A 13,838-nucleotide genomic window follows, 5' to 3' on the forward strand; every position below is an offset into this window, starting at 1 on the left:
GCCAGATAAGAGAAGATCTGATCCTTGCTCTGAGACATACTTTTAAAAACATTTCCTTACTAAAGCTATGCTTTCAGAGAAGAAATCTGTATCACTCTCAATGGCAATTAGTTGCTAAACATGTATGTTGATCGTAAACACTTTTAACTTGTTAGCCCTGTTTAAAGTAAACAACCTTCAATGATGTGTGACTAAGGAAATCTGGAGGCTACTGCATACCTGCATGGCAGGAGCAGATTAGAAGTTGGGAAAATTTTCTTATTTTCCCAATATCGGCAATTACTTGGAGTTAGGGAGTTACAACATGTGTTACCAGCCTTTCACGTAGGTTTAAATTTTTCAGATGTGGGCGAAACAACAACAAAGAACATATACTTGCTGGATATGGTGTTTTACAGGGAAATGACAAGCATAATTTCAAATGGATATAATGAGTATGAAGTGTTACATGAGAATGAAATTATTAGAGCTTAAAACCAAGAGGGAAGTATGGTCATGAGAGAAATAACGCTCATTTAATGAGCTCTAGCATATTGTTCTCTGTTATAAAGACAGATATCCTGCTAAATAAGTAGAATATAAACATTACCTTTTAAGAAGGTACTTTGAACATTTGCCTTGATAGGACTTTAGATAAAACACTGCATAATTGTTGTGGTTTAACCCTGAAACCAGGACAATATTTTAAAGTGTCAATCCTGGACAGCTTAATAAAGAAAATTGAAATGAACATGTGCAGGTGTTCTCAGTTTTTTCAGAAAGTAGTATGACTCTTAAAAATACTTTGGTTTTTGTAGATACAGGTGTTAATGGTGTAAGACAATTCCATAATATCTACATTAGGTTATTTGTATGAAAACATAATGCTAATAGGGAGACAGTGGGAGAGAAGCAGCACCAGTTTCTAAAAAACGAAACAAAACCCCCCAAAAGACCAAACTTCAAAATAATGCATCTAAAAATCACCATTGAGAGGTAGAAGCTTAACTTCAGAAATTTTTTTTTCTTTAACATGAAGTAATGGGTACTTCTGAATTAGACATATTCTTTGTGATAAAATTACGAATGAAGAACTGTTAACAAATCTTGTCTTTGTAAAATTTAGCAGGGAGACCTTGGACTCTCAAACTAAGTATGTATTTTTAACAGCTTGTGCTATTTAAGTTTTACTGAAAATGGTAATAGAAGATTTCCAGTAATTAATTCCCTCTCAGATCTGTTTAATAGTTGGGGGTTGTGGGGGGAGAAATTGCATCTTTTCTTTCTTTTTCTGCTAGCAGTACCTGAGCGAAAATAGCTAATCACTATATTTATTTTCATAAATAAGGCTTAGGTTTTTTTCCTAGGTGCTCATCAGCTAGTTGAGGCTTTTAGACATAGCCAAATTAAAATTTTTTTTTTAAATTGTTCGTCAGAAGTTTGTTTCAAAGAGCTGCTTTTAATAAGTAACTGGAAAACTTAGTTTCTTCAAATACTTGCAGATTTGAGACTTGTCTCTTTCAGTTCATACATGGTTAAAAACAACAAAAAGCTTAAGTTGTCTTTACTACTAAATGAGACATTCTGCAAGTGTGTGTGGTATGTATGATGTAGGAATCTTATGGATGATAGTTGCATATTTAGTGCTCCTTAGAAGAAATTGATATTAGAAATTAGTAACTTCTCATACAGAATTTGAGTAAAGGACCCTTATTCTCTGTGGGTGGTTTTTTTTTAAGGCATATAAATAATTGAGTCATGGTATCCTACAAGTAACTAAAATGAATATTTCAATAAGGTAACAGGAAAAACTCCTTAACATTTTTGTATGAAGCAGTTAATGCTGCCAAAATGCAAAAAATAAGTAGATAAAATGCCGTGTTCAGAAGTGGGAAGAAGTTTCTCCAAATGTTTCTTTTCCAGTCTTCTTATTTCATTGACATTCTCGGACTGAATTCAAAGGACTGTAGCATTTAACAAGTTTTTTTTCTCATGCCACCTAAAGATAAGTACAGAAACATGTAGTTACTGATTTGATCTGTTGATTTTGATTTACTGTTAAGATTTCAAGGCCTATAGCATCAGAGGACTCTTCTTGCACCATGTTTTTTCACCATCATTGACCTTGTGTTCCTTTCTATGAGGTATATGTACCTAGGGTCTAATCCCTTATGTTACTACTGTTCTTTAAATCCTGCTCTGAAGATACCTAAATATACCGTATCAGTATAGAGTAATGCCAAGTTGGATGACTTAGGATGTTAAAATAGACTTCCCAGCTAAACCTGACTGTAGACATGTAAAGTTCTCCCACCTCCCTCATTATGAACTCAAGTTAAAAGTAATCATCTCCCATTCCGCTGTCCTTGGGCTTCTTTGTTTAAAATACCATTCTTGCTTTGTATACTGTTTCTTTGAAATTTACTTACAGTGGGTATACACTGATTATCCTGGAATATAATTGAGAGCTTAAGAATTATCATCAGAGGAAACATTCCTTGTGAAGTTTCAGATAAGTGTCTTCAGACAATTCTAAAATGCAGATATAAAATTTTTAAATGACATTTGATAGTGTTATTTTTGACTTTGAACGAATGCGTATGTGCTAACCACTCTTCTGACTATTCAGAAATAATGTTGTGACTAAGACAACTGACGTATAGATGGTTGTGAACAATTGTTTTTACTTGCAAGGAATCTCTAGTAGTCAGTTGAATCCCTGATCTCATTAGGTATGGAAAGATCTGTACTGTTTTTCAACTAGTGCTACGTTCCTAGCCTTTTATTACAGTTACTGGTATTAAAGTGTAATTGCAAATGTCCCTAAAATCTGAAATGTTTCGAGAAGTCCATTAGTCACACGCTTGGGGGACATAGCCCCTTTGTCTACTTAACAATGCTTAATTTTATTATAGGGTATATACTTAATCTGTAGTTTGCAATGTAGAACTTACTGCAAAGTTTTAATATTAAGGTTTGACTGTCTAGTTTTAGAAGTATAAATAGAATAGCATATTGTCTTTATCTCCAAAGGCATTATATTGTACTTCTAGCAAGCGCACCGACAGAAAAACAGCGACTAGAATGGTGAGTATAATGCTTGCTATTTAAAAGAAAAACAAAAAACACCAAACAAAAACCTGTCAGCCTTGGACGCAAGGGAATATCTAGTGTATCTAGTATCTTTTTAATGAAACAAAGTGGAGCTTCAGTGTTTCAAAATTAAATGGATGAAGATGGTACACTTCTGAAAACCAGTAAAAATCAAGAACCAGGGAGTGAAGGCTGTTGCTTGAATTTTGCTTCTTTACAGCACTCAGGTTCACTTCACAAATCTTGTTTTCTTAAACCTTGTGCACTTTTTTTAATAAGCAGTGTGAGGAGATGAGTTTTCAATCTCTTGAAATACTGTTTCTCAAAACAAAAATGCTTCTTTCCCTTGTTTCTGCTCTCTTTTATTACAGAAGTTTTAAGTTTGTCAGGTATTGGGAATTTCTTCAACTTTAAAATTCATCATCTGAAGCCAAAATAATATTGGAGAAATACGTATGAGTTTCTTGCTGACTGCCTTTTACTTGATGTGTAATGTCTTGCTATTTAATCCATTCGTAAAATCAGGCCATAATGAGAGCTTCAGGGCATTCTTAAGTTTCCCTTGCATTAGTTTTTGTAATGCATTCGCTTGGTTTATTGATCTGAACTAGTCTTTCATGTATAGTGCACTAGTTTGTTTGTAGATAGATACTTCTATTATTTCATATTAATGAGAAGTTGCTAATAAATGACATTTATGCAGGGTGGGCTTGGTGGAATCAAAAATCCGTATTCTAGTTGGAAACCTGGAGAAGAATGAATTCATTACACTGGCTCATGTGAATCCGCAGTCATTCCCAGCACCCAAGGAGAATCCTGACAAGTAAGCAAAACTGTTTTTTCATGTAATGGTGAGGAAGTAACTTAGCTAAAATACCAATTCATTAATAAATAAAGTAGCATTTTTATAGAATCTTAAATGGATTAATTTTTAATGACAGCATCTAAAGGCAAACAGTTTTAAGCTCTTTTCAAGTACTATTTGTAAAATTAGATATTCTCTATTCTGTATAAGCACATCTTTAAGAAAGAAAATAACTTCAAGGAAAGGAATATATTTTTGCTCATAACTGTATTATTTGCATAATTTCTTGCCAGTAATCCCTGTTAGCTACTGCTACTTAGCTGCTGTTGCTTGAGCATCTAGCATCAGTTGGTAAGACAGTTTTGATTATGAGGCAGCACTGAGAATCGCGTAGAACATCAGGCACGGTAGAACCGAAATCTTGAGTAACTAAGTACACTTGATGTTATTAAATTTAGCAGTAGAGAAACATATCATTTCGAGTTGGTAATGGCTGATGTTAGAATTCCTCAGGATGTGGAAACAGTGGAGAGAATATCAAGCACTTCAAATTGTTTAGGATTATATGTTTTTCAATTCCTTCCCCCCTCTGCCACCCCCTCCTCCCCCACTCAAAACAATGGTCGCAGGTGTGTGGGCTAAAACCTCTTTTTAAGACTTTATTTTATTTCTAGATAGTGGTGTAACTAACTTGTAAGGAATCATATTTTTGTGTGAAGTGTGAGAATGGGGAAAAAATTTTTGTCTTCACTGGGAATATGTGGAACGCCTTGTTTACCTTCCACACAGCCTTTTCCAGACATCAACTGCTTCAAGTGACAGTATGGTGCTACCTTTTTTTTAAGTTATATGCATAAATTACGTGCATGTTCCAAGTGAAATTGGACAGAAGCAGGCACTACCTCTTCAGCACCATTTTAGTGGGTAAATACAGCTACAACTGCCTGCATGATCACAGGCTCCGATTAGCTGTTATTTCAGAGGACTTGATGCGGGCAACACTTTTAGGTAAGGTCATTTTCCCAATGTAAACAACGTATGTTCTTTCACCTGCCTGCCTAAATTTGTTCCTTGATTGATTGGAAAACAGTGTTCTTCTGAAATAGTCTTACAGGGAAAAGACATTTGAATTAAAACATTAAATGTCTTGAGCTGCTGTAGAAGTGTTACATTCTGTAATAGAGTGTAATAGTTCGTCTTCCATGTATATTGTGGGAAGGTGAGCTGTCAAAGGGAGGCTCTCCTTACCTGAAAACTGCACTTTGTGGTCAGTTACAGCTAAGACATTTCAGAGTTGAAGACAAGTTTAGGTGGCAAAATGGAAGTAGTTTAGTCAGGGAATAGATTCTAACTACTTTCAGGGTCAGGTGCTGAAAATGTATCATCTCCTTTCAAATCTATTTCCTTTACAGTTGCGACGGCTAGTTGTAACTCCTGAAAATGAATCTATACAGAAGCACAGTTGAATGAAGTAATCTACTGATGATCTTAGCTCATTAAGTTTGCTGGAAATAGATGTGTCAGTGTTTCATGACGGTTTTTGTATTGTGAATGAAAAGGGAATGTCATTAAGTCAGCTTTGTTTTTTGCCTTTCTATGGCTAGCTCCCCATTGCTAGTGAAGCTAAAATGTACAACTGTTGTCTATTGCAGCAGATAACTTATTAGATTATTCAGTTCTTCTGTCAGTACTATATGACTGTTTTATATAAAATTTTCCAGGGAAGAATACCGTACAATGTGGGTGATTGGGTTGGTGTTTAAGAAAACCGAAAATTCTGAAAATTTAAGTGTTGATCTTACCTACGACATTCAGTCTTTTACAGACACAGGTGAGTTTTGCTCTCTAGATGTTCTGGTATTAATAAACTTGTTGAAGTTCTTGTCTTTGTTCATAATGTAGTCTGTTTCAGTAGTAGGATCGTATCTAGACATAGGGTAGAAGGATTCAGCTAAGGAGTTAGGGTGTTATTTAATTAAATAGAGTTTTAATGAGTTTTAATGCTTCTAGACACTTCTGACTAATCGTTTTCAGTTTGTTTTCATTAAAACTGATTAAAATGATGCACACAAATCTTTCATATCTCACTAAATATGGTACATTATATTGTGATCTTTATTAAACAGACAAATTCGTTATCATATGCAAACTACCTAGCCTAACCTCATTCTGACAATATGTGTATAGTTTATATATTTTTATTACTTGGTGAAACTGAACTTATCGGTGGATTAAAGCTGAGTATCTAGTAGACTCTAGAACAAAATGCCTTTTATTCCATGGCATTTCATACTAGCTAGTTGGTTCAGTAACTTTTATATATTTTATATATAAATATTTTATATATTTTCATGCCCAATGCTCAGTGCAAGAAACCTTTTTGACTATTTCAGATTTGTTTACTTTTTGATTCATGAAAATAATTTACAACACGCATAAGAAATTTGTAAGCAAAGAATTGGTAACAGCTGGAGAGTGTGACTGTCCAGAATGTAAGACTAAGAAAGGAACACTACCTTTGACAGGCTTATCTAATAAATTTGCAATATCTTTTTTTTTTAAAGAAGCGACAGTTAAGGCTCAAGTATTACATGTTTACAGAGTTAAAGGAATAGGTTCGAGTGCTACCTAATGCAACCCTGGTCTCTGGATTTCTAAGACTCAGCAAGGAAGCAAGGAAATTGTACACGCACCCTCTCCCCCCCTCCCCCAGTGTGGGTGTATGAGTGAATATAATATAAATATACATATATATATTTTTAAGTAAATCATACCAAGGTTTGAAAGTTCTTTATTGTCATATATAGCTGCAGTGGGGGGCTGTGTGTGTGTGTGTGTATATATATATATATATATATATATAAGTTTTTTTTTTTTCAGTCAAAGGGATTTTTATTTTCTTGAGAGGTCAAATATTCCTTTTGATTGTAAGTGGTGACGGTGAAGCTATAGACACGTCATCCTAATTTTTGAGAATTTAGAAAAGGCATAATAGCTTGGCTGCTGCTTTGAAGGAGTGAAGGAATCTATGACTTACAGTTTCTCAGGTCTTTTATTGTTTATAAACAAATATTTCAATAGTGTACTTGTCAGATTTTTGGTATGAAAATACTAAAACTTGCACTTATGATTTTGAATCTGATTTACTTGCAATACATTCAAATCTGAAATTTGTCTAAATATATGCAATTTCAAATGAAGTAGCATTTCATCAAAATCATTGTAGACTGTGATGCATGGTTCTCTGTTCAATTTGTAAAATATGCTTCCAAAGGTAACCAACTAGCAAACAATTTCTGTTTGTGTGTTGGGCGTTTCTTTTGTCATCTCAAGTTAAGGTGCGTCTGTCTTCATTGTTGTTAATCCACCTTGAAAACTTCTGTTTGCCCTGTCTTTTGGAATAGATCCTAAGATTTTATCAAAACTACCGAAGCATTTTCAAGAATGAAATTAGGGAATAGTTTGCTTTTCAGTGGGAGCAGGGGGAGGAGGAGAGCCATGAAGAATGGGCTAGATTTTACTTGTATTGAAGCTTTGGTAAGACCTCATGTCAGGAATATGGAACGCTTTAACTGTGTCTGGCTTTCCTGAGCTCGCCCCTACCTTAACTGTAACTTGTATAGTCTTTACACAGAGGCTTTATGAGCTTCTTCAATACCAAGAATTAGTGTAGTAGGCTCTTTAATATGCAGTATTCATTGAGCTCTTTGTGTATCTGTCTCTTAACAGCTTTTTAATTACACGTTCACAGCCTATTCAATGAGATTCCTTAACGTTTGTAGAATAGACAGTCAATAAGGGAGAAGCCTCTTAAGTTTTTGTATTTAAGATCTACAGAACATTTTTTTTTTTATTCATACGTCTGCTGCAGCTTTGTTTAACATTGTATAGAAAGTCAGTGTGAAAGAACAACAAATTTTTGATTTTTACTTGGCTTTACTTTAACCCAAGATGTTGGGTTGCACTGTAGTTCCTTTACTAGCACTAACCATGTTGACTCATCAGAAGTAAATGTTCTGAGGTGAAGAGAAATAGCTTATTATACTATACGTAATTTAAAAAAAAAACAACAAAGGAAACCAACCAAAAAAACCCAAGACACAGCAGAAAAAAACAAACATAAAGCACTTTTGTATAAAAACATAGTGGTATCTGAGTTGCCAGAATGATTTGTAATATATTAGCTGGACACAAGCATTAAACTCCCGAATTAGAACCCATTTGTTATAGGAGCTGCATAAATAAAAGCTGAATCAACTAGTTTTATGTTGAACATAAAATTGAGCAAGAAAATAGTTTTATGTAAATACTGTAATTCTTACGAGGAAATTTTATTTCTATCTTTAGTCCCTTTGAGATGAAATGAAGAATTCACTTTGGAGCTGTTACTGTTAAAACTTGTTAACAATATAGTTTAAAGAACTGCATGCTTGCAAGATATTTTTCTTGGAAAACAGCTCACCTGTTTCCAAAGTAACATTTTAGCATTTGTACTATTAGTGCTGGCGTAGTAGGCAGTTCACTTTCTTCCTCCTATGTTTGTTCTTGAGAGTAATAAATCTTCTGAAGTGCCAATTGTTTCTGCCTGTCCAAGTAAGTGGACTTTGCAAAATGCTTCTATATGTCTTAACGTTATTCTAATTGTGTAGTTTATAGGCAAGCAATAAACAGCAAGATGTTTGAGATGGATATGAAGATTGCTGCAAGGCATGTGAAACGTAAGCAACTTCACCAACTGCTACCTAATCACGTGCTTCAGAAAAAGAAAAAGGTAAACTTGACTAACACTTGAGAGCAATAAAAATGCCATTGAGAAATGATTCCTCAGCTTTTTAGATTTACTAATCAAAGAACTAAAATCACATTTTGAAAGCTTAGTTTTACCTGTATAAGCTATGTGATCTTACTTGACTGTAGAAATATTACTAGATGCACTAAATGTAATACTAGATTTCCCAGAACATCAACAACGTGGATAGTATCTTCAGGTCTAGCTGAAATACTATATTTTGTTGGCCTTCCTAAACTAAACAGATTTAAAACAGTGTAATAATAAGGTTTTAAAGCCCTCTTGCTATTTCAACATGCAGGTCACCTAAAGGAAGCATCTGTAACAATACCAATAGAACAATCAGTCAAGCAATTCTTGCTATCTCCAGCTTTTTGCTCTTAAGTTGTTATTACTTAAATTTTCCTAAAGGTCTCCTAGATGTAAAATTGCAAGTCATCAGATAGAAGCAGAGTAGAATGTTGAACTTGTTGCTGCCTTTTTGTATCTAAGACGGTAGTCTGTTGCTGTAACTGAGGTTGAATATTTTGAGGGTAATTTGAAGGAAAGTATTCTTCGACCTGCAACTTGGCAGCTTTTGGTATTGTATGCTCTTTTAATTAAAGAGTAAAAGATTTTAAATGACAGTTTTGACATCAGAAAGTTGCCCATTGCCTAGCCAGGGTTATTTTCTCCCTCAATGTATAGTTTACCTGTGTGGCCATAAAGGAGAATGGTAGCAGAATTTTTAATTAAGCTGTTGTGTTGAATGTGATTTACTTTTGGTGGAGGCAGGAAGAACGGGGTGGAACATTGAATTTAACAATTTAGTCTGTATTTAAAAATTCCTGCTTCTTTGTGTTAGCTTAATCTGAGAGCAATATAGGTTAGCTTTTTTTTGTGAATAGATGAACCACTGTTACATACTCTGTTTTCAGGTATACCTGAATAGCATACTTTATTACTATAGCTGTTTTATATTAACTGCTTTTTTAAAGAATAGGAAATCTTGTATTAAAACGAAGTGTAAATCTGTTTGTAATACGTTTCAGAGGACAATGTAAGTATTAAGCAGTGCATCTCTTTAAGTAGTACTATGTCAGAGGAGGGTTTTTCTTCTCCACTGACTGTCTAAGTTCAAATCAGTCTCTAAATTCTTTGTATTAATTGTGGGTTCGGTGTACATCAGTATTACTTTGAAGTTAATGAAAGCAGTATCTATAGGCCCACAAAAACAAAGAAACTTGAAATAAAGCTGAAAATACAATCACTAAATATAGTAACAGGTTATCTTACATTTTTGAACTTCACTGGTTCAGACAAATCTGTACCTGAACTGTGAATGTGAAAATGTAAATGCTTGTAGTGCCAGGAGAGTGGATTATTTACATGTAAAAGGATTTGAAAATTCTCCATTTATGTTTTGCATTTTTCAACGATCCTGCTTTCAGTAGGAGCTTAAGTAAAAATGTACTGAAATTTGACTGCATTTAAGGCACACGTACATGCTTAGTTCATGGTGGAAGCTCATCACTGTTAAATCACCTCTCTTTTCTTTTTTCTTCACAAATGTAACAGCTCACATTTTGCATAACTGAAATATTACATCATTTGAATCTTCGTTGATTTTTTTTAAGCCCTTAATAAGACTAACATAGTTTTCTTTTGTCCTGTGGATTGCAGCATTCGACAGAAGGGATCAGGTTGACAGCTCTGAATGACAGCAGCCTAGACTTGTCTATGGACAGTGATAACAGCACATCTGTGCCTTCGCCTACTAGTGCTATGAAGACGAGTCCATTGAACAGTTCTGGAAGTTCTCAGGGGTAATGAAGACTTTCAGTCTTGTTGCTGCTCTCTGTTCCTGAATTACTTGTGTTAAAAGCGTAGCAAATACTGCATGCATGAGATACTACAGTTATCAAGGTGTAAATGTTCCAAATTGGAGCTTGTAGACATTCTTATTTCCAGTTTGAGCACTAGAGTAGGGCTAAATTTGGGGGATAAGGGAGCATGGCATTGGACTTCAGATGAGGAATTATAAAGTTGGGTAAAGGTGCTTAGAAGAACAAGGTGGGCACTGCAGTAGGAGGCTGTGAGAGGTAGTGAGCAGGAAATTGAGGTGTGAGTGTGAGCAAGAGTCATGTGAGTTTTGGATCAAAATGTGAGACAGCAGAGAAGTTTAGGCTTTTTGTCTGGGAAATCAGTAGTGCTACTGCTGTTACTTATATCTATGCAAATTAAGCTTAGGAACGTAATTTTCTATTGTATTTTCAAAGTGTACATATTAATGTTTATCTTAATCCTAACTTTCTGTATTAAGTCTTTTCCTATCTAAACTTAAATTTGTCCAAGTAAATGGGATTCTACCTTCTCTTCTTTCAAGAGTCTCATGTTTGCCTGTTTGATACACAGAAGTTAACATCAATCTCCTACAATTGTGCAGTATTAGATGTATATTATAGGATGTTGTGTAGGATAAAATACTTAAGTTCACTAAAATTATTCCTTTTGACAAGTGCTCTTTTAGTTAGTCTTTGGTAAATGATTTTTCAATAGTTGATGCCACTGACCATGCTATTAAAACAAGTCTGATATCTAGGATGTCACACTTGAAGTGGAAATTGCCCTGTGTTGATTTTTAGACACATACTGCTTCCCTATTTCTTGAAAATGAAAAAACAATTTTTTGTCGTGTGAAATCCCAGGCCTTTGCTTGGGAAGTCCAGACTGAACTCATAGTCATAATGGTGCGTGTAGATTGAAAACAAACTTTCTGTTCTAGTTCTTCTACACTGGTTTTGTTCCATCCTTCAGGAAAATAGTTGCTACGTTTTTCCCCTGCACCTAATTTGGGCACACATTGCCTTAATATTTGCCTTTTTTTAAATGCAACTTCTTACTGGTCTAAAAAACTGTCTCTGAAGTGATTCAGATTAAATATTTGAAATAGCTTCCATTGCTCAAGTTTGATAGTAGATTGCCAGTGCTCATTTCTGTCTTCCTACTGTGACATAGTATTATAAGTTCTGCTCTGTAATGTAGGTAAAATCCTGTCAGCTATGGTTACTGGCCATGCATATTGTGTGATGAAAGGTGGATCATAAAGCACCATAGCTTTACTAATGTTTGGCATTTCGTCATTTTTCTGTTTTTAGCAGAAGCAGTCCTGCGCCAGCTGTAACAGCAGCATCTGTGACCAACATACAGGCTTCTGAAGTCACTGTGCCACAAATAAATTCCAGTGAAAGCTCAGGGGGTAAGGAAAATAGCATAGTATATTGTTTTTATTGTTTGTTTTTTTTTTTTAAACGTTTATAAAGCCGTTTTTCTTCCAGTTTGAGGCCTTTACCTAACACAGGCTGTAACATGTTCTCCTTGATATACGGATTTAGCTAACTTCTTTAGCACTCAGGAAATCATGGCGGAATATTTTGTGCCTTGTGGTTTATTCTTTTATTCTTAGGGATTTATATTTGCTATTCACAATAGCAGTAGATTGCCGATGACCTGATGCAGGTCTGTAGTTCAGTTGGTCAAATGAGGAAAAACTATCTAAAGCTGGAAGAGCAATTTTTGTGTTTATTTTTAATCCATTTTGTAGTTAAACCCAAGAGGTAGTTCTGTACTGTCTGTAATCCATGCTCCCATGTTCCTGCTCCTTGTGCTTTCATGAAATTGATTCTAGGAGTGAAAAAGACTCAGATGTAAGCGGAACACATGTTCCTTACTGACGTCTTTTCAAATATGTCCCATTGTGTGTGCTGACTTTATCCACCATATTTTCTACAAGAAAAAGTACGCTTCACTTAATACTTTAAAAAAAAAATTAAAAAAAGAATTGACTTTTAGTGAAAGAACAAAGGCATCAGAAGTTGTTCATTCTTGTATTTTGGTTAATCAAAAGCAGTCACCTGACAGTTATTAATGAAAAATTTCCTCAATGTAATTTTTCTCATCCTGGAGCATCTCCCTATGTGCACTTACTGGTTTGAGGTCGGCAATTGATGAGGTAGAGCTTTGTCATACGGAGCATTTTTATGGAATGTCAGATCTTTATCTGATGCTTTATGATGATTTCATATCTGCTATTGCGTACTCCAAGCCTGAGAAACGATAAGCTTCATGTTTGAGTGACAAAGGGAGTATCAGATTGCTCTTTAATTTGATTTAAGGCAGTCTTTGGCAATGCATATATATGGCCGAGTCCAGAAACAGTAAAACTTCTTTGGGTACCAAGAATAATATAGCTATATTAGCACAGAGCTCTGTCGGAGCTAGTACACCCTGCTGTTAAGCAGGGTTAATTAGACCAAGCAGGGTGTCACTGACATGCCTACCCTGTATCTGGTACAGGAATTCTCTCTCAGAATGGGCTCGAAACTTAACTGTGCTGTGTATGCACACCTGCCGTTCCAAATGTGATGCTATACCACTAACTGTACCACTTCTTTGATGCCTGCTTGATACCAGTGGTTTTGAATAGAGACCAAAAATACCAGTGATTGCACTGAAATGGTTGTGTCAACTCATCTTGTTGAAGATTTGTAAATTATTTATCCATAGGTACTTCAAATGAAAGCATTCCTCAAACTGCCACACAACCAGCCATTTCTCCACCACCAAAGCCTACCATCTCTAGAATTGTTTCCTCAGCGTATCTATTAAATCCATCACCAAGAACTTCAGGAAATGTTGCAACAAAAATGCCTAGCCCTGTCACAGCAGTGAAAAGGACATCTTCTCCCCATAAAGAAGAGTCTCCCAAGAAAATTAAAATTGAAGAGGTATTTGAGATTTTGAGACCATACCATAGCAATGTCCAAAACTCTGAATATTCATTTCAGCTGCAGAGTGCTGATTCTCATATTCCAAGTTTCAAGTATTTGTTAAATGGGGTGTATATTTAGTATTCTGATTGAATTGCTGCTTTATGTATTCAGCTTGCTTAGGTGTTAGTGGGTTTTGGGTTTTTTTATTATGCTGATATTCATCACGTGACACATGTACTGTGTTAGCACAAATGCTTAGATTTTAAATTCTTGTCTTAAAAGCAATTTTTTTGTTAGAGTATAACTTATTAAGTCTTACAACTAACTCTGTCTTCAAAAACACTTCACGACTTTATTTTCTTGGTTTTTTTAAATATGTTTCTATGATTTTTAATAGTTTCTGGCTTTGTTTGCATTTCAG

General features: G+C 34.9%; 1 protein-coding gene across 1 annotated transcript in view; it reads left to right on the forward strand.

Moving 5' to 3' along the window:
• The window catches only part of PAPOLA (poly(A) polymerase alpha), a 48,016-nt gene that overhangs the window by 28,021 nt on the left and 6,157 nt on the right, over nucleotides 1–13,838 (forward strand). Inside the window, exons 13-19 of the mRNA XM_009322542.1 lie at nucleotides 3,013–3,066; nucleotides 3,776–3,895; nucleotides 5,599–5,708; nucleotides 8,527–8,648; nucleotides 10,329–10,471; nucleotides 11,804–11,904; nucleotides 13,212–13,432. Coding sequence (XP_009320817.1) covers nucleotides 3,013–3,066; nucleotides 3,776–3,895; nucleotides 5,599–5,708; nucleotides 8,527–8,648; nucleotides 10,329–10,471; nucleotides 11,804–11,904; nucleotides 13,212–13,432 — 871 coding nt within the window. The remainder of the gene's footprint in view (nucleotides 1–3,012; nucleotides 3,067–3,775; nucleotides 3,896–5,598; nucleotides 5,709–8,526; nucleotides 8,649–10,328; nucleotides 10,472–11,803; nucleotides 11,905–13,211; nucleotides 13,433–13,838) is intronic.

Source organism: Pygoscelis adeliae, unplaced genomic scaffold (genome assembly GCF_000699105.1).
Source record: "Pygoscelis adeliae isolate BGI_AS28 unplaced genomic scaffold, ASM69910v1 Scaffold374, whole genome shotgun sequence".
NCBI lineage: Eukaryota > Metazoa > Chordata > Aves > Sphenisciformes > Spheniscidae > Pygoscelis > Pygoscelis adeliae.